The 21,232-nt window shown below is 34.4% G+C and overlaps 2 protein-coding genes across 7 annotated transcripts in view; one reads left to right on the forward strand and one right to left on the reverse strand.

Annotated features, from left to right (window-relative positions):
* The window catches only part of LOC117416974 (uncharacterized), a 138,175-nt gene extending 135,109 nt beyond the window's left edge, over positions 1-3,066 (forward strand). For 2 of the 3 annotated variants that reach the window (XM_034028500.3, XM_034028501.3), the window contains 3 exons: positions 261-330; positions 919-1,022; positions 2,052-3,066. In XM_034028500.3, the coding sequence (XP_033884391.3) occupies positions 261-330; positions 919-1,022; positions 2,052-2,235 (358 nt within the window). In that variant the 3' untranslated portion in view covers positions 2,236-3,066. The remainder of the gene's footprint in view (positions 1-260; positions 331-918; positions 1,023-2,051) is intronic. The other variant, XR_004546665.3, reaches the window with a different exon arrangement.
* A 2,083-nt stretch (positions 3,067-5,149) lies between these two features.
* LOC117417136 (F-box-like/WD repeat-containing protein TBL1XR1) overlaps positions 5,150-21,232 on the reverse strand; it is a 69,879-nt gene continuing 53,796 nt past the window's right edge. For 2 of the 4 annotated variants that reach the window (XM_059034531.1, XM_059034530.1), the window contains 14 exons: positions 14,610-14,712; positions 13,980-14,125; positions 13,421-13,646; positions 12,700-12,832; positions 12,252-12,393; positions 11,581-11,644; positions 11,370-11,467; positions 10,742-10,802; positions 10,448-10,569; positions 10,170-10,244; positions 9,814-9,941; positions 9,545-9,710; positions 9,301-9,402; positions 5,150-8,152 (listed from right to left, as the gene is read on the reverse strand). In XM_059034531.1, coding sequence (XP_058890514.1) covers positions 8,126-8,152; positions 9,301-9,402; positions 9,545-9,710; positions 9,814-9,941; positions 10,170-10,244; positions 10,448-10,569; positions 10,742-10,802; positions 11,370-11,467; positions 11,581-11,644; positions 12,252-12,393; positions 12,700-12,832; positions 13,421-13,646; positions 13,980-14,125; positions 14,610-14,667 — 1,548 coding nt within the window. In that variant the 5' untranslated portion in view covers positions 14,668-14,712 and the 3' untranslated portion in view covers positions 5,150-8,125. The remainder of the gene's footprint in view (positions 8,153-9,300; positions 9,403-9,544; positions 9,711-9,813; positions 9,942-10,169; positions 10,245-10,447; positions 10,570-10,741; positions 10,803-11,369; positions 11,468-11,580; positions 11,645-12,251; positions 12,394-12,699; positions 12,833-13,420; positions 13,647-13,979; positions 14,126-14,609; positions 14,713-21,232) is intronic. The other 2 variants (XM_059034533.1, XM_059034532.1) reach the window with 1 other exon arrangement.

The raw sequence follows: 21,232 nt of genomic DNA on the forward strand, positions 1-21,232 counted from the left end.
TTATATCTTAATCATTGAAGGGAATGACATTTATATTTTTTAAGAATTTTTTTTTTCTACAGTATCACGTTAAAAACAGAGAAATAGTAAATGTACGTTTGCCTTATTCTTTTTTATTTTCAATTTGCTGCTCGTTTTAAGATTAATTTGTGAAATTTATAAAAACAAAAACAATTTTATGCAATAGATTCTGCAGAAAAAAATGTAATGCGGTGTCTTGAAATCATTCCGCAAAATAACATATTTCATATTCTTTTCAGTGTGGTTCATGGATGTACATGTCTCGTGGCATTTGGTATTATTTTTATAGTAGCAGAAAGTGATCCAAAGGTAGTGCAACCTTTCTTTATCTGTCTTCCTGGCTGCTTTTTTTTTTTAAGATAAAATGTCTCTGGTAATAATACAATTATCAGGCTTCAGCTTTTGCTTTCTTTTCTACAGTTATGGCCAAAAGTGTTGCATCACTCTATCAAATGAATACATTTTGCTTCATAAAGTCAAATGAAACCTGCTGAATAATGTTACCTTGGCATATTAAATTACTTACAGCTATGTAGTTTTCCATATACGAAAAACTGATTAAAAAAAAAAAAATCTAACATGAAATACTGTACTACTATTATGGCTTCCGGTATACTTTTGCGATATAATTGTGTAGTTTCTTTGATTACCTGATATTGAATAAAATATCTAAATTATGTTCACTTTTCTTTTTAATTGCGTCTCAATCCTAAAATTGTAGGTAATGCAAAACCTTTGGTCATAGCTGCAGAAGTTAACTGGTACACTAGAGTAAAAGCATGTTAACAAATCAAGTATGCTAAAACAAGGTAAATGTAAAGAAATAGCATTGGTGTTGGGGTGAGTGAAAATTATAGTAATTTAAATGAATTAACTGCAGTGTCATTGTATCTGCAGGGATTTGTCGTGATGCTGGATAAGGTAGCTTCTTTCACTTTAAATCTCGAAGCGGGGCTCTTCGTGTTCTTAATGCTGAGAAAATCTAGATCAGAGCCATTCATGTAAGTTTTGTTATTTCAATTAACCTTGTAATTAAAGTATACTAAAATTAGCCACTGTAATTAGGCAGTCTGCTGAATTAAAGAGGAGTTCTCGTTAGGCTTCCATCTGTTGTAGTGTGGATTTCAAAAACTATTAATGATATTTTCAGCAATAGCTGCCTTATGAATAAATGAAATAATCTTTTGCAGTTGATTATTTCATATAAACAAACAAAATGGCTACAATTCAATTAAGCTGCTTTCCTGTATTTACTAATATGCTGGTTGTGATACAAGCAATGGTAATTCAAAAGCAGTTATCACTGTAATGTGTTTATTTTAAATAAATAATTTATCGTTCCTTCTTATGCAGTGTTATAATGCATTGGGGAAAAAACAGAATCAGACTTCATTTTAAACCACTTGTCATGCTATGCAACATAGCCTAAAATAAGTCTACTGACAATGTGTTGCACTGAATTGTTGCATGATGTATATTATCAACACACAAGCTGGGCAGTTACTGTAATTAAATATGTTCATCAAAAAAGGAAACAGGAAAACAGCTTCAAGACTTGAAAACAGATTTAGTCTGTTTTACTTCTCAGTAGGTTGCAGTAACTCTCAGAACTATCATGTTGGATTATATTATCTTAATTTCCCTGCTTAGTTAGTGTTTTGTGCACAGCAGTGTGAATATGAGCACTTGCTAACAGCAACAATCTGATTGCTACTGGTTGGCAGTATTGGAATCGGTACAAGTCCCTAAAGCTGATTGCTTGAAAGTAAAACTAATTGTTGTGGATAGAACTAGTTGTGCAACGGCAGGCAATTTGTAACCAGGTGATGTGATGCTACCTTCACTGAGATTATTTGTATTTTATTTTTAAATGCATGAGACAGCACTCCTAAAACAATTAGGTAGCCCTGCAACACATGCTGCACAAAGGTCTTGAAAGCAGTTTATCAAATAAACAGCATCAGCTTTTCAAATAAAATGAAAATGGGTGATTGATGTAGTTTTTATGACGTTTTTCTATTTTTTTGCAGACATTTTTCTGTGCCTTTGCCAGTAAGTGAAAGACTGTTCACTTTACACTGGATTTTGCCAGTTTACTTCCTTTTTGCAGTGGGTTATGATATATTCCAGTCCATGGGTGAAGTGGCAGAAAGCTGGATTCAAACACAGTCCAACACTTCCAGAGGAGAAGTACAATTGATACAAGAGCCGTAACAATGCAAGAAGCAACCATCTGTATTTCATCATTGATGAATATTACTGTGAGATATACAGCAGAACAACAAAATGTAATTATGCTGTATAAACACAGTATAGCTATGTCAAAAGAAACTGTGACTTTAAAAATATATTGCATGGTATGCATTTAAAATGCAAACAGGGATACTGTGATGTTATGAACAAAAGAACATACTTGAATGTCTGGCAAACACTTGTTTCTGTATTAGCTTTATCATATATGCTATGACGTATCATTTTTTTAATTTATTTGAACAGAACATTAAAAATATATATATAGTTTAAGATGTACAGTATGTAATGTTTTACCAAAAAAAAAAAGCTAAAGTAATAAAGGCAAGCCAATAGACAGTTATGTTGACTTAACATTCCAGTGAACTTGCTGATTTATGATTTTGCTATTTAAAGTGTATTCTACTTAAAAACAAAACTAGAAAGTTAAGTCTACTATGAATAAACCAAAATGATTTATTTAAACAGATATAATTGTTATCATACATACATACTTTGACTACAAATAAAAAGTTTGTTGTAATTTATTCAGCAGAACAAGCAAGTTCAATCTTTTTTCCGTTCTGATGCTTAGGATGACCTTCAACTGTGAGCCACGGCATCTTGAACAATTCTGCATTTATTTGTTGCAGTAGAAGTGAGGTCAGTCATAATAAAGGGATACTTTTATCAAGGGGTCTAGTGATATTTATAAACCAGAAGAGCAAAGCTCAAGTAAGTTGAGTCCTGAGATCAAATTGCCACTGTATTTTTGTACTTTATCTATTGTAATATATAGAAATAAAATCAGTAAAACAGAGATGTGACATAACATCGTTTTTAATTTATTTGAACACAACATTAAAACAACTTGAAACCTTTTTCAACATACAGATGGGGGTATGTGTTTCACTTTAAGTAGCTGTCAATACCCTTCCATTTTTCCTTCAGACTGACAGGATGAATTGGGCCAAGATGAGTCAAGTGGCATGTTGTGTGTTTCGCAACGTCCCCCAACTTATTTTAGGGTTAGGGTTGAACCTTAAATTATTATTTTTTTTTTGTCTGACATTTCTTGTCAGAGGCTAGTTACGGTTAATTAGTAAATCAGTATGAGAACCACTATAGGCAAATTGAACCAGCCTTGCTGGAAGACCAGCTGATTGACATGGGCTCATACGAACCAGTTGAAGCTTTGAGAGACAATAGGAGTGCAGTGTGTCATAAGCATGTGCAGTATCGTCGTGGACACCCCGGAATGTCCTACAAAGAAAAGCTGTACAAGGACAAGAAAACAAAGGTGCAGTGCACCAAGTACAAAGCTTGGCTGTGTGTCAAGAGTGGTTTGAATGACTGGATCAGATGGCATGCTGTGAAAGTGCTGGAGGGACTAGATTTCTGGCATGTACTGTAAATTTAAACTTTTTTTTTTTCTTAATATAAAAAAAAAAAAAAACACTTAAATGCTACAAAGCATGCAAAACAATTTAATACTGCATATAACTGGACTATTTGAATTATTTTAGAAGCATTAATGTTTCTAGGGGAAAAAAAAAATTACATAACAGAAGAAAACGAATATAAAAACATTGTTAAGTTATGTGAGCAGGCCAGTGTAGAGTGTTTGGTTTGTATGGGATGCGGTAGAACCAACGTCTTAATTCCAGACGCTGTGTCTATAGAGTTAAAATCAAGAATATTTTCTAAACGTCTAATTTTATAGCTTAGTTTTCGTTTAGTACTATTTTCACAAAATATTACGTATTGCTATAGACAGTATTTGTATCTTAATGATGTAACAAATTTGCAGATACATTTTGTAAGTGCATCAGCAATTATAAGGGAATGTTTCAGTTTCATTTTCAGTTGAAGTTCAATAATGTAGGCTAAATGTCTACTGTATAAACATTATTAATGTTTGATTTACACATTTACATTTTTTTGTAAGTTCAATTACAAAATATTGTTTAACTAAATGCTAATAATATTTTAATTTACAGTAGAGTGCAGATTTATTAGAACCCCTCAAGATTTGTGATTTAATATCCTTTAAATATGTACATGCATGAAAACCTCAGTGTTAGAATTTAAATTTTCGGTCAGTAATCGGTGATATAGCAACAATAGGCACTAATTTGTGAAAATGTGAGACCATTGTGCATTAATTAACCAAAGTCTCATGCTTTTTACCATTTATGGCTTTGTTCCCTTTCCTTTACTATTTAAAATCAATTGCATGTGTGGCCTATTAAAATCATCAATTAAATTCGATAATCACTAATTTGCCTACTTTGACAATTTTCCAAGATTTTCAGTGGTTTGATTTCATACGCACAACAAATCAAAACGACAGAAGCAATGGGGTGTTTTAATACATTTCCACACTACTGTATTAAGTTGAAAATGACAAGAGGGGAGATTTCAGGCAGTACATAGGTAGAAAACTAGAGATGTCAAAGCGACTATAGATACTTACCCACTAAGCCAAGCAGAGCTTCACACAGCACAGTGGCAACAAATCATGCAGTGTCATTTCCAGATGCACATATTAAGAGAGCTAGCATGTGCGCTTACCTACACACTAGTGTCAGTCTTGCAATAGAATTGAATAGAAAACTACCAGTAGTAGAAACAAAATAGAAAAGATTAGTGTACTTGAATATAGATTTACAAATGCAATGCATTGCCTGCCTGAAGCTAAGAGGAACTTAAAACTTGACTGTGGAACTGTACTAAATTCAGGAAGATATTGAGTAAATAATGGCTTAGTAACTCATGCTTTTAAAGATACATTTCTGAGACCATTAAAATCAGCAGGAATTATACTGGTTGACTAAAGGTAATAAACTACCCAATGTAATTTTATGCAAGTAAGGTAATAAAAAAACAACCACAAGGATAATATCAAAATATATTTTATTCTGGACCTCTTCAGATCTGATTCAAATTACAACCGTCAGATCAATACAATGCAAAGGGAATCTAAAACAAAAAGATGTGATTTTAGTAATATAAATCAAAATGGTGGGCGTGGGCAATTTTTTATGCAGTGTAGAACCCAAATACATTATAGAATGTGGTATTTACATGGTCCAGGACATTATGGTACTCCTTTTTTTTATTTTTTGCTTGAACAGCGACAAAGAAATAAGAACTAGAAAACAATTTAAAGAGTACAAAAAATTTTATGGGCTGGTGTTACACACCAGAAAGTTGGGAATCCATTGGTATAGAATAGGAAAAATACACTTGACTCCAGGGCAGGTTCTCAAAACAAAACTAAAACCTGATTTATAAAATACCATTCTACTGTCACAGATGTTACTTAAATCAATTACAGTGTGCTGAAGTTAAAATGTATGAGCTGTAAACTATAAAATAAAATGTACAGAAAAGAAGTGTACAATAATTTATATAAATGTGTATTTGAATAACGAGAAGTTCTTTATAAGGCTTTTTTTTAATTTTATAAATATTTTTGGTAATTTTTTTTAGTGCTCAGCATGTATAAAGGACTAGGAGCTAGACTTTTTTTTTTAAGGTCAGTTATGGTATAGAACCCTGCATCCTAAGAGTTCAACCGGACCACTTTATGCCATTCAGATACATCGGTCTATATACTGTACATTTCACATTCTATGCCCCAAGTCTTTTTAACCTGAGCTGAGACTGTCTAATTTAGTGTTCATTGTTGTTGCATTAAACCCTGTCTACTCCGAACTGGATTGCAACCACTACGGTATTACCTTTTTCACAGAAGTCTTAAGACTAAAGGATACTAGAAACTTCCAAACTCTTTGATGCCTCTAATATGTAACTAGCGGCTAGAGTCAGTTGCTTACAGCATGGGAGTGACACATTTGACTGAGACCTAGGTCTTTTTAAAATTAAACGCAAATGGATAAGCAAGTACACAGAGTATGGGTTTTTTTAAGCAGCACATCGACAGCAGATAAATAACTGCATCTGGCTCTCCTCCTGAGATACAGTCTCGTCACAAGCAGTAGAAATGTAGTTTGTTATTACTTGTATCTATATTTTTGTTACTTTTCCATTCTACTTATGTTGCCACATGGGTAAAGCCAGCTTATTCTTTTTTACATTAAATCATTTTCAAAAATAAATAAATAAAATAAACTATGACGACTGCCGAATGGTATTTTATAAAGACATTGTAATTTTTGTGATTATCCCAGATGGTAATTTTGCTATTGCATGGAAATGACTTTAATGTTCACATAATGTACATATGTAACACACATTGTAAAATGTGTTTGGAAATGTATACAGATTCCAATTAAAAACAACCCTTATAAATGGGCAGTATATAAAATCATATCATGTGATGATAGTTACAATGTTGATCCATGTCACATTTACCAAACACTCTTCCCCTGCCCAACAACCAGACTTGCTTTAAGTGTCGTTTTTTAACTTAATATAGTAAAAAATCTTGCATCAATGATGTCTTAATTGGGAGGGAATTTTCATTTTAAAAAGCAAACTACTCATTTCCAGTTTTTAGGACTTTAGTAAACAAGTTAATTAAAAACATATGACTAGGCAGAAAAATAGTACAGTTACAGTGCTCAGAAAGGTAATTTAGAATAAGGCTAGGCATTTTTGATTGTTGAAGCAAAGGTATAACAAAAGCAATACAAGCCAGCAGTCCCTAGAACCACCTCCACCCTTACCCAGTTCTCATAACCAATTAGCATTTTGTTGAATGTTAAATCTCATTATGCTAGCAAGGCTACAGCATATAACAACATTACAAATCAAAGTAATCTCATTAAAACTGAACATGTAGAACCCAGCACGTATTTGAAATGCATAAACCTACAGGGAATGAATCATTAAAAAAGGAAACTCAAAGCAAGTCTTCACCTTTCCTTACAACAAATTATATAGGGACCTCCATGATTTCTGCCCTATGGCATATTGGTTTTATAATGGCCTGTACGCATTTTTTAAATGCCAAAAAGGTATCAGTCATTAATACTGGAATCTAGTTACTCAGTGACTCTTCTACAGTTTATTAACAGCTAGATCAGAAAACCTTTGTCCAGAAACTTTTTTTTTCTTTTTAAATGAATATTTCTATAATTATATTGTTATATCAATAGTGCACAATCCAACCATACTTAAAGCATGGTCAAAGAAAAATGATGCATAAAGCATCTAATCTAAATTGTTGTGCCCATTTTATTTATTTATTTAATCCTTTAGTTCGGCAGAATTATGTTCCCTTTTTAAAAAAAAAAAAAAAACAAAAAAAAACCTACTGCATTTAACTGCTGTCAGAAAAACCATAGCATCATAACTACCGTTGATGAAAACATTGTGGAGTCCCCCCACAATGTTTTGTGAACCGCATAAATGTACAGTAGCAGACTTTCTTTTTTTTTTAAGCAGTTTTCTGTCTGAGGAACAGGAAGGGGAAAAAAATCATGCAACTGTAACCTAAACTGCAGAATATTTAAAAAGGAAAGTAACTAACTGCCACAGGATTAAGAAAGCCGATATGTCTGCACACACAAACTGCTCTACCAACAAGATCAAAGTTTTGTATTGAATGGTTTAAAAGAAAAACATATATCTTTCAAATTTGGTACGGTCCTCATTCTGCTTCATTCATGTAAGTCCCTTTTTTATTGTGTTTTTTCTTTGTGGGTAGAAAATGTTCTTGTTCCGAGTAAACAGGCTCTTGACAGGATTCAGCCCTCCTACCCTGGTCTGTGTACTTTGTCAGGGTCTGTTTGGCTCTAGTGGACTGGCCATGGTTCAGATGGGACTGTAGCAGTACATGGGGCAGGGACAGTCATTTTGGCTATGTACACATTCATAGTCGGTCCATGGCTTCCAACTAGCAGCGTTATTTCCGAAGATCTAATACACAAACCTGAAAAAAAGGGGTCATATTTTAGATATTAAATAATTTTATAACCGATGCCAACTTCTGTGACTGATAAATATACAGTATATTTATATCAAGGTTGAGCTTGGTCAGCTTGAATTAATTCTACATTATATGATGACAGTGAAAAGTTTATATAAAAAAAAAAAAAAAGTCAATTTAATAACAATACTATGCTGAAATTAGTACATGTTGTTCAACCAAGTAGCCAAAGCACAGCAGGCTCAGGCTCTGGTGGCTGATGAATACTGGCACTGCACTCGTCTACACCTAGCAGAGAGCCACACTTTCCAACACTTGCCAAGTTTGCTATTAATGCCATAACAATTTTTTTTCTCAGGTGAACCTTGTAAAAACAGATGTAGGCAATCAACTGTCTACAGCCATTCCAGATCGAAATTCTGACTATCAAGACTGCTGTTAAAAACAACACTAGTTTCAGACCAATGAAGCAAATGATCCAGTCTACAAATGTGTCCATGTATGACCATAAGTAAATAAGACCTAACGAAATGAAAGTACATCAAAATAGCCTATTAAAGTAATTCATTGTAATTCACATATGTAAATAAACTAGATGTTTTTGGGGTTTTTTTCAACTTACTCGGGAATGTTTGCCAGGAGAAAGTTCATGCTCCCTCTCACAACAACGCTGGTGCTCTGATTGAAATGAGTGGAATATTGTTGGAACAAAGCCAGCATAGTTGCAGGAGGGAATATGATCTGGATACATGGCAATCCTTTTTTTTCTCCTGGAAAACGCTCCTGAGTAAATGCTAAGAAATATATTGGCGAGTTCATTTGTGGCCCGTCGTGTCAAAAGATTTGGCAGTATGTTTAAAAATATAATGGTGCGATATGGGAAACACTGAACACAGCAAAGGTAACGTAACAATGTTTTTCTTGTAAACCGTGCTGGGTGTTCTGTTACAAAAAAATATTGGACTATGAATAGAAATGACAGATGTTATATCAGAAGCTTCTGTTTTCAAAGTTATGTTTTAAACAATTAAAAAAGATGCATCGTTTGAGACGTTTCAACAGCTCACATTCAGACAAACGCAAATATTCATTTTTGTACTGTATTAGAAGTAAACCTTAAATCTGAGAATATGAGACGATTAGGGACTTACTGATCCATCTGATGCACTTGCTCCAACTTTGTCTCCTGCTGCATTCCAGCAAACCTCAAAGATCCCTCCTGTTCCCCTGTAGCTATGGACTAGAGCACCCGTCTGGAAAGTCATAATTCACTGCCTTATTAAAATGCAAAGTACTAGAGCATTACAGCATACAAGAAATGTTGCAAATTTATGAAAAGACAAATAAACGGGTTGCCAGCTTTGATAATATGTAGATAATATAAACATAGTATACCTGTGTGTTCCAGATGTGTACACATTTGTCAAAAGAGCCACTGGCTAGGTACCTGCCATCTGGGCTAAAGGCTACACTGTACACAGGTTCCTGATGTTTGGTCAGTGTGTGGATGCAGATTCCTCGGTCTACGTCCCATAATCGAACAGTAGAGTCAAATGATGCACTGCAAAATACAAAAATAATGAAAATCTTTATGAACTGATATTTTGAACCAAGTATTACAAAATATAGCACCCAAATAATAGAATTTTTTCTGTAATGTTTACCTTGCTAGCATAAGACTGGCATTTGGGTTGTTGGTGCCAGGTCCTGTTGGGCTCCATTTGATAGTGTATATCTCTTTGTTGTGCGCTTGTAAGTCATGGACACAGGTATCCTGTTTCATGCTCCATATCTTGAATAAAATTAAATAGATTAAAAGACCTGCCTATAATTCTTCGAACACATTAAAAACGAGGTTGGAGAGTTAACTTACAAGTCTTAAATTACAAGCATTACCCAAAGTACAATTTCATCCAATGTTAACCTGTTAACCACAATGTTTATAGAATTACTTACTGTTGATTTTAGAATATCAGAATTACTTTTACACTGAAAAATAATAATACTGGCATTAGGTTACCTTTAGAGTCATGTCATCAGAGCAGGATGCCAGTAGGTTACCAGTTGGATCCCACTTGATAGCATTAACTTCATTCTGAAACAGAAAAGGAGATCAATTTGAAATTGTCTTAATATCTTTTCTTGCATTGGAGCCAAACATTTATATATATATATATATATAAATATAAAATCTCAAACTGATTACATGGAAGCAGTTCAATGTAATATGTTAAAAAGCATTTATTGTGTTTTTTCTTTGTGGGTAGAAAATGTTCCCAGCATTTAATTAATACTTACTGTGTGCCCTTGGAATGTCTTGATGGGTCTGTCCTGTCCCAGTTTACAGACATGGATGCACATATCTGTACTGCATGAGGCAAATGTGTTGTTACTTTGCCAATCAACATCTAGTGCTGGTGCTGTGTAGGAATAAGAAAGGTTAAAATATGATACACACACACATTACATCCCTGTTCCAAGTCAACATTTATAGTATGTAGTACACTTATATAAATATCACCTCATTCTCAACTTATGTAGGCTTCTTCAGCCACATAACAGACCAAACCAATTAGAAATGCAATGACTTACCAGAGTGGAAAGGGAACTGCTGTTTGGCTTCTCCAGTCTGTGCATCCCAAATGATCGTAGTCTGTGGACAAAATAAATAAATAAATGAATAAAAATAAATGTTATTTTATATATATTATTATTATTAATTTCTTAGTCAACGCCCTTATCCAGGGCGACTTACAATTGTTACAAGATATCACATTATTTTTACATACAATTACCCATTTATACAGTTGGGTTTTTACTGGAGCAATCTAGGTAAAGTACCTTGCTCAAGGGTACAGCAGCAGTGTCCCCCACCTGGGATTGAACCCACAACCCTCTGGTCAAGAGTCCAGAGCACTAACCACTACTCCACACTGCTGCTTTCTTTAAATGATGAAAAAAATGAAGCAATAGCACCCTGATGAGGCAGACACTGTCAAGTAGAAAATGCTCAATAAAAAGGTTTAACCTTCAGTGTCCTGATTGGTGGATATAAGTTCTGTGGTTTCAATTAAGATTCACCAGGCTCTAATGGTTAATTCCAAATCAATGAAAATTATTTTTAGATTTAAATCTAGATTAACCAGTCTTCAGAACTTTTTTTTATGTATGGAAGGAATCTATAGTGTTCTTAGTTAACTTTAAAAATCAAGTTTCTTACCTTATCAACACCAGCACTAAGAATGAAATTTCCTTTCTTATTCCATTTTAAAGCAAAAATAGGACCTTTGTGCTGACCCAAGGTGCTGGCAAGATTACCTAGAATTGAAAGGGTACACATTTTAGTTTTTCTTTTTATTATTATTTCAAAATCACATGACAGAATTAGAAAATGATATTTAATGTATATATTTTTTATTTGTTTAGCTTACCATCTTTAGTCCATATTCTGGCAAATCCATCATATGAGCCTGTTGCTAGCAGCGTACCTTCACTCTGCAATAAATAAAATACTTTTTAAAATACTGTTGGTGAAATGGGAACTAGATCACTCCATAGACGTTTGTTGGGCATTCCCTTGAATTATTTTCTTTTTAATATCCACATAAATCCCTATACATTACAAAATGCATTACGCAGATAACTGAAGTTGCAAGGGGATATTGTACAACTTTCTGTAAAGGACTAAGCCATGTATAAAACAAGAGTAGAAAATACACATTAAAATATAATGAGCAATGTTTTAAAACCAGATCAATTCTTAAATTCCTTACATTTTCAAGTAGGAGGTTCAAGACACTTGTTTTTGTGGCAGTTTGAGAGACAAGTAAAATACTTGCTTCAATAGGACAGTTATCTTGAACCATGTAGGAGCATATGAGTAAACTAGATCAAAAATACATTTCCATCCAATGGGCTTTCCACTCGGTATTACTTGTGCAATAATCTCTAGATGTACATACAAAACAACCCTGTTTCTAGGTTAAAGCTCCTAACTTGCTAGTTCTGAACAGAGAATAACAAAAATATTGTACAGTATCCCGCAACCATGTTTGTGTTAATTGTGTTAAGATTTTGACTTTAAATAGAAAACCCCACTTACATTCCAGTCTAATGAAGTGACATCTTTGTTACTTGGTACATCCTGTCCTCCTTCCCGTATGCAATGTCTGAGTACAAGCTGAGTTGAGCTGCTGGTGCTGTTCTCACTAAGGTTCCAGATGCGTGCTGTCGAATCACCAGACCTAAGATTGAATAAATTGCGCAGTATGTGTTATGCACAACCTAATAAATAACTTTTTTTCTAAATCTGGGTGCTGTTTTATGAAATCTAAATTCTGCCCATTAAATTAAAAAGCTTTAGCAGTACTGCAGAATGACCTAATGGTGGCACTGTTGTACCAGAAAAAGAAGTAGATGAGTTAATTCCACTCTAAAATTCCACACACACACACACTTTCTTGTCACATGCCTAAGTGCTTAGAACCCTGGAAGCACAATGGATTTAGGCAAAGCTAAACAGGCATTCATACACAATTATCTTGTCTTACCCAGATGCAAGGAGGTCACTGACAGGATTCCAAGCACAGATGAAAACTTCGGACTCGTGGCCACGCAATACCATAGCTTTATTCTGAGGAATATCTACATCTCCATCTACCTCCATCATGTCTGCATGGTTATCTGAAATACAGAATACACTTTTAAGTAACACCAAGTCAAATATCATAAAATCAAAATCTACAGAAATACATTATTTTTACTCTTTGCAGATAAGCACGCTTTCTTTAATGAACCTTTTTGATTGCACTGTGTAACTATCCTTTCTGTACATTGTGACATTAAAGGCTGGTTTATACTGCCGATTGCGACCCAATTTTTGGTCTCAGTCAGTGCTCTCCGACGGTCGGAATGACATCATCCGCACTGCTGCAAGCTGCGTCTTTTTTTAAAAGTCATACAGCCTTTTCTTGTGTGTCTGCAACCGCAAAACGCACAGGGTCGGATGATGTTGAAAAAATCCAACATTTGCCGCATGGTCGCAATCTAGTGAGTGTGATAGAGCGAGTTTTTGAGGAACCCAATAAACATGCCTCTAAACTGAATGAAATTAAAATGTTAATGCTCCTTTTACATTGAGCATGGCAACATGGTGGCCCTGTGATAACAGAGTATGTATGCCCTACAATGTTACAGGAGCACATGCCAAGTGCTCTTACTCTGATCTAGTAACATGTTTAAAAAGCATTTGATAGCAACCAATACACATACTTGCTAAGGCATGTGCTCCATTCTCCTCCCCGTTCGCAGTATTTTCCCCATTCTTTGCAGCTCCTTGCTGATTGGCTGTGGCGGCAGCAGCGGCGGCGGCTGCTGCTGCTTGCTGCTGTGCAAGTTTGTCCCTGTAAGCTTGCTGTCTGGTTTGTACCACATCAGGCATCACGGCATCTATTAGAGAAAGAGACTCTATCGGCCTGCCATCAAAAAGGGTACCATCCTGGAAAAAAGAAAAAGTTTCAATTGTCAATGATTTGTACTTCTTATGCCAAGAACATATAATAATAATCTGTTTACAATATTCCTAAATGGGGGTTTTTTTTTGGGGGGGGGGGGGGGGGTTAAAAACAGACTACAGAACAAAGAAACTGAGAATAATCAGCCTGATAACGTCCTACTGTTTGTGAAATATAATAAGTTAATTGATCCCTGCAGTACATTTGTCTTCAGTTTTGTAACAGGCTTTTCATTAAAAAATAAACCAAAATCAGATTATAGTTAGACAAAAGACAAAGTGAAAACAAATATACCTTTAAGAAGTGTTCGTTCTTACCTCATTGATGCTGACTTCTGCTTCTACATACTGCAAGCCTTTCTGTATGATAGAAATGAGAGCAGCAGGGGGCACTAGGGCACCATTTATATTGGACTGACTGATGTGGCTCTCAATACCAAAAGTGAATGCTGAATGGGAGAACCCTGGCAGAAACATTATAAAAACCCAGTATTAAATATTGGCTTTTACATAGTACTTTTCCTATTAATCTTAACAGTAATTATATATATATATTTTCTTTTTGTAATAATCCCCTTATGACATTAAAACAGTTAAAATATTACACCTGCTACAGGTAGCCAATAAACATTGCCAGCTAATTTAAATGTGCTCTAGGCAACACTGATGGACAGAGGTTTCCAAACTGTGGCAACATCATTTCAGAAAATGTAAATTTATGTTCTCTTCATATAGTAACCATCAAGTGTGACATTTACTGTACCACCCTGAATATTAATATAAAGGTCATACATTGGCACCAGTTTTTTTTTTTTTTCAATAAAAAACAAAGAAATAGCAAAATGGAAAAGTAATAAAGCTGATGAGGAAGGAGGGATCTCATAGCAAACATACTGACAACAGTTAATACAGTTCACAAAAAAGCAATGAAGCAGTGTGTAAACATACCTGACTCCTGTAGATATCTGTACACCAAGAAGTTGACCTCATCACTGCTTATACTCATCTTTACTCCTGCTTAAACCATGAGGTCACCACAGAGGACACAAGCCTGCAGATAAAAGGAAAAAATATTGTCATGTTTATATTTCAGCAAGACACATGCTGCTATTTTTCTACCTCTTAATACAACAGTATGTATACACACTTAGTCCCAGAGTGTGGTTTTAAAAACTGACTTTACCTCTAGCACAACCACACAGATGATGTCTGTATAACAAGAAAATGAAATCTGTACACTCAAAACATTTTAGGGAAAAATAAATAACTAAAAGAAAAAATCTGTGGATTGCATGTTTTGAATGATTTACCGTGAATAAAAGGATAGTGTAATAAAAACACTGATCTGATATTTAAGTTTCTACAAAACAAGTTACTGACAGGTGCAAGTTTCAGACAGATTTTTAAACTAAATGGCCTGATCTCCTTTCCTTAAAATACAATGCTACGACTGGAGTAATGCCATCTAGCCGTGAGGAGAGGCAGCACACTTTTTTTTTGTTTTGTTTACATTGAATACACAGAGGTGCGAACTTACATAGCATTTTCAAAACTGATTCGCTGGTAGGATGGGCCCAGCAAATCAGATGCTAGTTAACATGAGCAGGAAAAGAAGAGCACGCCCACAACTTGTCCAGCAGAAATACGGTAAATAGCAGAGCGTTCGATGCAGTTTCGTTGATAAACTTAAATGATGTTATTAACTATGCATGTTAGAAAAATGTAATTATTGAATCGATTATCCAGTATTTATATCAATGTATATAATGAGGAATGGAATCGATTGAAAAATCGATTTTCGATTTAATCGTAACAGCCCCATATAGTTTTTTGTCAATTTTTTTCTCCCAAAATGACTCTGACAAAGCGATGTTCCCCAGACCAGAGGTCAATTAGTCTACATGAACACTGCTGATGGTGGTTATTTCGAATGTAACATTGTTAACTCTTATAATGTGTTAACTGTCTAAGACACTATAAAATCTTACCAAAAATCTATGTATCTTTGGTATCAGGTGACCCCCCCACCATACAAAATCAGAAACACTGACATTAGAGCTTACAAATCAATGTTATTATGCAAGAAGTCCAAAAAGCCCAAGAAGCCCAAAAAGACCCTATAACATAGCACAAATCTATAAGCTCAAAGTGCAGTTATGTAATATACAACCAGATGAGGGCACTACAATATAAACACAGAGATGAGGGTTACTAATTTAGAAGAATTCAAACTACCGCTTCTACAACAGTTATTAAATGCAATGCTTTAGCTATCCAAAAATCTGTTCTTTATTCCAAAGTGCATTTACAAAATACCATATGCTTTATATATTTTTTTATATTATATATATATATATATATATATATATATATATATATATATATATATAGAGAGAGAGAGAGAGAGAGAGAGAGAGAGAGAGAGAGAGAGAGAGAGATTCAAGTTATCAATGTTAAAACTATTTAAAAATCACACTTTTACAATTTGAACTGATCTCCGTTCCTGAAAAAAACAACTGTTAAAACATAATGGTAATCATTCAAGTCAAACATATGTCTATATTTATTCTGCTTTGATCATTTTATAAATCAAAGTTAGCATTCCCAAGCTGCCACCAATCTACCCACCAATTACACCTCTAACATCACAATGATCCAAGTGTCTTGCTAGATGAACCAGACCAGCTATACGGTTTTCTTCACACAGAAATAAAAAATCCCTGCAATACGTGAATACATGTTTTATGTATTAGGGATAGTATTGAAACGCAACAAAATAAATAACTTGTCCGCTTCATGCCCAATAATTTTTATCTTGGAAGAAATTAAAACATTCTGGGTCTGAAAGCAATAACGTATTGTTACACCTGCTGCAACTTTTAAAAAAGATACAGTTGCATAAGATGATATGCTAATATTTGACTAACAGCTTTTTAATGATGGTGTCGTGCATTGAGACAATTCTGCTGTTTAATTTAAGCATCAAGGAAAGATCCCATAGAGGACATAGCCTGAATCAGGTATTGCTGTGAGAGCACTGATACAAGAGCTCCCAGCTGCTGGCTAGAGTAGCAGTAAATGAACTGAAACACAAAAGCCATAGTGCAAATATCAACTCATGTTAATAACATTTTAGTAGTTATTAAAATGCGATTTTGGAACGCTTTAACACGATAGTGTATCATTTCAAAAAGTCCTTGTAAAACACTGTACAACAAAAGGGGTACCTTGGTCCAAATTCCTGTTAGTCCCCAATGATCCGGATTAAAGCGTCACCTCAGTTGACCTGTCTGTTTCCAACAGTGTCAACTTGACCACACAGTGCAGTACAAGGCAAACCATGAATGGAATGTTCGGGAGCAGTGGTTCTCAAACTTTTTTGTTAGGACCACCTGATTATTATTTTTTTTTTTCATCATCATCTCGGCGGACCACACAATAAACAGTATAGCTGACTGAAAAATAAGCACATAAAAAAAAAAAAATCACCATAATAATAACCGTAGACTTACCTTTGTTTGTTTTAATGTGATGAGGGGGCCTGTTTCTGTGAGCAAAGAGTTTTAAAGAACGGTTCTATGCTTAGTCACTAACAGGCTATCATTGCTCGTTTATGCCAGCACTGTTTCTGGAGCGATTGAGACCGAAGTCGATTACCATTTCTTTATGTTTCAGCCAATCAATAAAATGTTTTTATTTATTTTTTTTATTACGGTTCTAGTTTACTTTTCATTAACATGAATTTACTGAGAGGGGAAAAAAAAAGATTGTTTTATTTTTAAATTGATAATTACTGCAGAAATTGATTTTTCTGTGAAGTTACAATACACTCATGAGGTCCCATCACAGTCGGTGCTGCAAATCTCCAGCTATAATCTTTATTTATCAAACGGAAGGTTTGGATGCTGCAAGCTGATTAGCGGTTGAGGATTTTTTACAGTGCGGAACTTATTTTTGCCGAAGCACAGTTAAATTAATATATTATCAATACAGAACATATTAAACTCGCAATAAATGTACACATTGTTGTTAGAGGTCTTAAAGTTTAAAAAAAAAAATTCAGAGGCATAACAGTAGACAAGTGGCTAAGAATACAAGAAGCAAAAGCTCCATTAAAAAAAAAAAAAAACATTTTATTGATTGGCTGAAACATAAAGAAATGGTAATCGACTTCGGTCTCAATCGCTCCAGAAACAGTGCTGGCATAAACAAGCAATGATAGCCTGTTAGTGACTAAGCATTTAAAAATGCCAATAATGTATGATATCTTAGAATAATGTAATGTAATAATATTTACAGAAATATTATATAATTAATTTAGAACATAATGGTTAAAAAGGGTAATGTAAGATGAGTAAATTACATTCCTGATGACTTATATAGGAATACTCCATTGAGGAAACCATGTTTTGACACTTAACCCTTTGCGGTCCATTTATTAATCGCGCGTCAGGCACGCCAGGTCTAATTTATTTTCACACGCGCAGTTAATTTTATACGCGCTGTTTAAAAGTATTTTGATACCATGTATGACTATTCATGAAATACGCCTTTTTTTTTTTTTTTTTTTTTTTCCCCGACTTGTCTCGGCTCCTGTCGCTCCCACTCGGCAATTGAATGGTTTTCTCGGCTTTTTCCGGAGAAAAAACGACTAAACACCCGTTTATTGCGTTGCTATAATGATGTCGGACCCAGTCCGACAAAGGACCTGTGAGGAATAATTGCAATGTCGGACCCAGTCCGACAATGGACCGCAAAGGGTTAAAGCAGATATATCCAGGTAAACAACAGAAAAGTAAATCAGATGGAAAACAGATCTAGCAAATCTTGTGTGACTAGATTCTTCACAGTTCTTTGAAATGTTTCTCAGTTTAAGATAAATATGTAGCCATGTGAACAGCTTTTAGTAGCCTGACTGCAAGAAACTAAAAAACAAAGTTCTTAACCTTAAAGCATTTTTTTGTATTCTATACTTTAAAAATGCAGAGTTTAATACAAAACTACTGAATGCATTTTGAATAGTTAATGGACTAATCAAGCACGAACAAAAAAAATTGGGATTTCTGCTTAAATGGGATACAACTCTGGAGACGGTTCTTCCCAATGCTATTTATGTCATTTAAAGGGGAACTGTAATGCAAATCAATATATAACCATTTCAATAAAAAACATGTTAACTAAAGCTTTTGATGCATTTTCAGCCTCTCCTTGAGTAGTATATCGTATAAAAACCATTAAAACAAATAAACATTGAATGTATTGGAGCTCTCTTCCGTTGCGCTTTATTCAGCCATTGTTTTGTTATGGCTACATAATAAATATCCACTTAGTCAGGATATTTTTACTTCTCCCGAGGCGTCCCGATAAAGCGGGGCCAACTGTATACATTTATTTTTATTAAATGGAACCCAACCATATGGGTTGGTAAAGAAAGAGAAAATGTATTGTTAAATACTTTACAACAGTCAACAGGATGCTGACTGTCACTACATGTGCTTTACTTACTGGAATTCCACTTAAATCTTGCATTAACACTGCACACAACCATGATGAAAGTTTGTGGTTTACACTGTCAAGGTCACAAAAGTTTAACCTGGTATGTTGCAATTGTCCCGGTTCAGTGCTCAAAGTAACACAAAGCAATTCTCTACAGTATCTGCAAACCATTTAGAAAAGCACAAGCTTCAACAATTCTAATCTTTAAAATCACAGCTTTAATGCTATCTTTACACACACATACATTCTGATTCAGTATAGTAATAAAGGTTTATAGTTTTCAAACATATTTTTTCACCGACATACCTCTTAAAGTGAACTTCATATTACTAAAGTTCACAGAACTAAAAGTATAAATTAGAAACAGTTAAGGCCACCGCACATTAAGATAAGATACGGACGAGCGCCAACGAGACATCGACACTACGAAATCGTGTCGTGTCTTATCAGGTCGTTCTAGTGTGCCGTGGCCTTTAAGCAAGAAATGCTGCTTACTACATCCCACTTTCGTTACCTTAGATAAAAGGAAGCTGTTGCTCAAGTAGCCTACAGTAGGTTTTATCAAACAACTAAATGAGTGTTTATAAAGCTTTCAGAAAATGTAATGCAGTTCAGTTGCTCTGTATCATATCAAGTAACAATTTAACAGAATTTTACAATAGCAGTCAAAGTTAATGTAACTTATCTTAGTATAGTTACTAAAATAACTATATTTTTGTCTTCTCAGTTAAAAAAAATAATAATTCAATATTTGTCTTCTCAGATAAAAAAAATAATAATTCAAAACCAACAAATATAAAACGTGTATTGTTGTTTACTTTAGGACAAATAGCTTTCTCTAAATGCATATTGTACCAAACAGGGGCATCAAAAAGTAAAGGGGCCTTGTTAATCCTAATCTTATCAAAAGACTACAAAATGAAAGAGTGTTGATTAAAAAGTGAAGTTCCCAGGCCCCAAAAGCCTCTGCCTGTAGATTTAATTAAATCTCAAGCACTGGATTAATGGTCTTTTTTCATAAACATCATTGTTAGCTTTGAGAGAGACCCATACAGCACATCAGTTTAATGAAATATTATGTAACAGCTCCAATGGCTTTTTCTGAGAGCTAGCAAATATGCACAAGACAACTCGATTTTCTCAATGACAGCGTAATTACTGGAATAGTGTGGTATTCCCAAAACAAAATCAGCAAAATTAGAATAAAAGTAAATGTTTTTGTTAGTTTTGTTAGTGCTTGTTTACACTCGGACAAAATGATGACTTTGGGATAACTAATCATGTTGGGGGCTTTTAATTTAACAACAGTTTCACTGTATCAGTCTGTACTAAAGAGAATCAGCAGACCACAGAAAACCTATAGATTTGATGTCATCACAAATTAACTGTTACAAATTCCACTGTTCAAGAGCCTAAATCAGATTAGCACTCGTGACAAACAGGATGGCAACTGGACAGGGTTTAACAAGGCTTTCCTGACTGCTAAACTGACAGAATAATCCATACAGGTTTAACATTAATCCTGTAATTTTGCTTTTGAGCCAAATTAATTGAAATGTCCATGGTTTCCTGAAGGCAGGTATCCTGTAAGCAAAAAATGTTTCATCACAATTGGGTAAGCACTTCTCTAGATGTAAAAATAGAAGACATACCGACAAAAATCAACGAGAGAGAAAGATGCAAAAAATAATTGAACATGCCGACAAAAATCAACGAGAGAGAGAGAATGATGCAAAAAATAATTGCTAACAATACAACCTACATTTAATAGCGCCTTTTCAATCTCAAGATTAATACTTTTTCTAGACAGTTGTAACATGGGAAATAGCATGTTGCACCTCCCATGTTTAGTGTTTGTGAAATCCTGATCTGACAACATTATGGTTATTTTTCAGTAAAAACAAGTTTAAAATTGTAGTGAGTTGGTTCAGCTATTTATGATATTAAATACTAAATGTTTACACAACTCTCGAACACGTTTGGTCACCATCACAACCGTTGCATGAAACTGGGGTTACTGTATTCTGCTGGTATTAATACAGCACCTATCTGCGCTTACAAGCATTTGTATTCGA

The sequence above is a fragment of the Acipenser ruthenus genome, chromosome 12 (genome assembly GCF_902713425.1).
Source record: "Acipenser ruthenus chromosome 12, fAciRut3.2 maternal haplotype, whole genome shotgun sequence".
Classification (NCBI taxonomy): Eukaryota; Metazoa; Chordata; class Actinopteri; order Acipenseriformes; family Acipenseridae; genus Acipenser; species Acipenser ruthenus.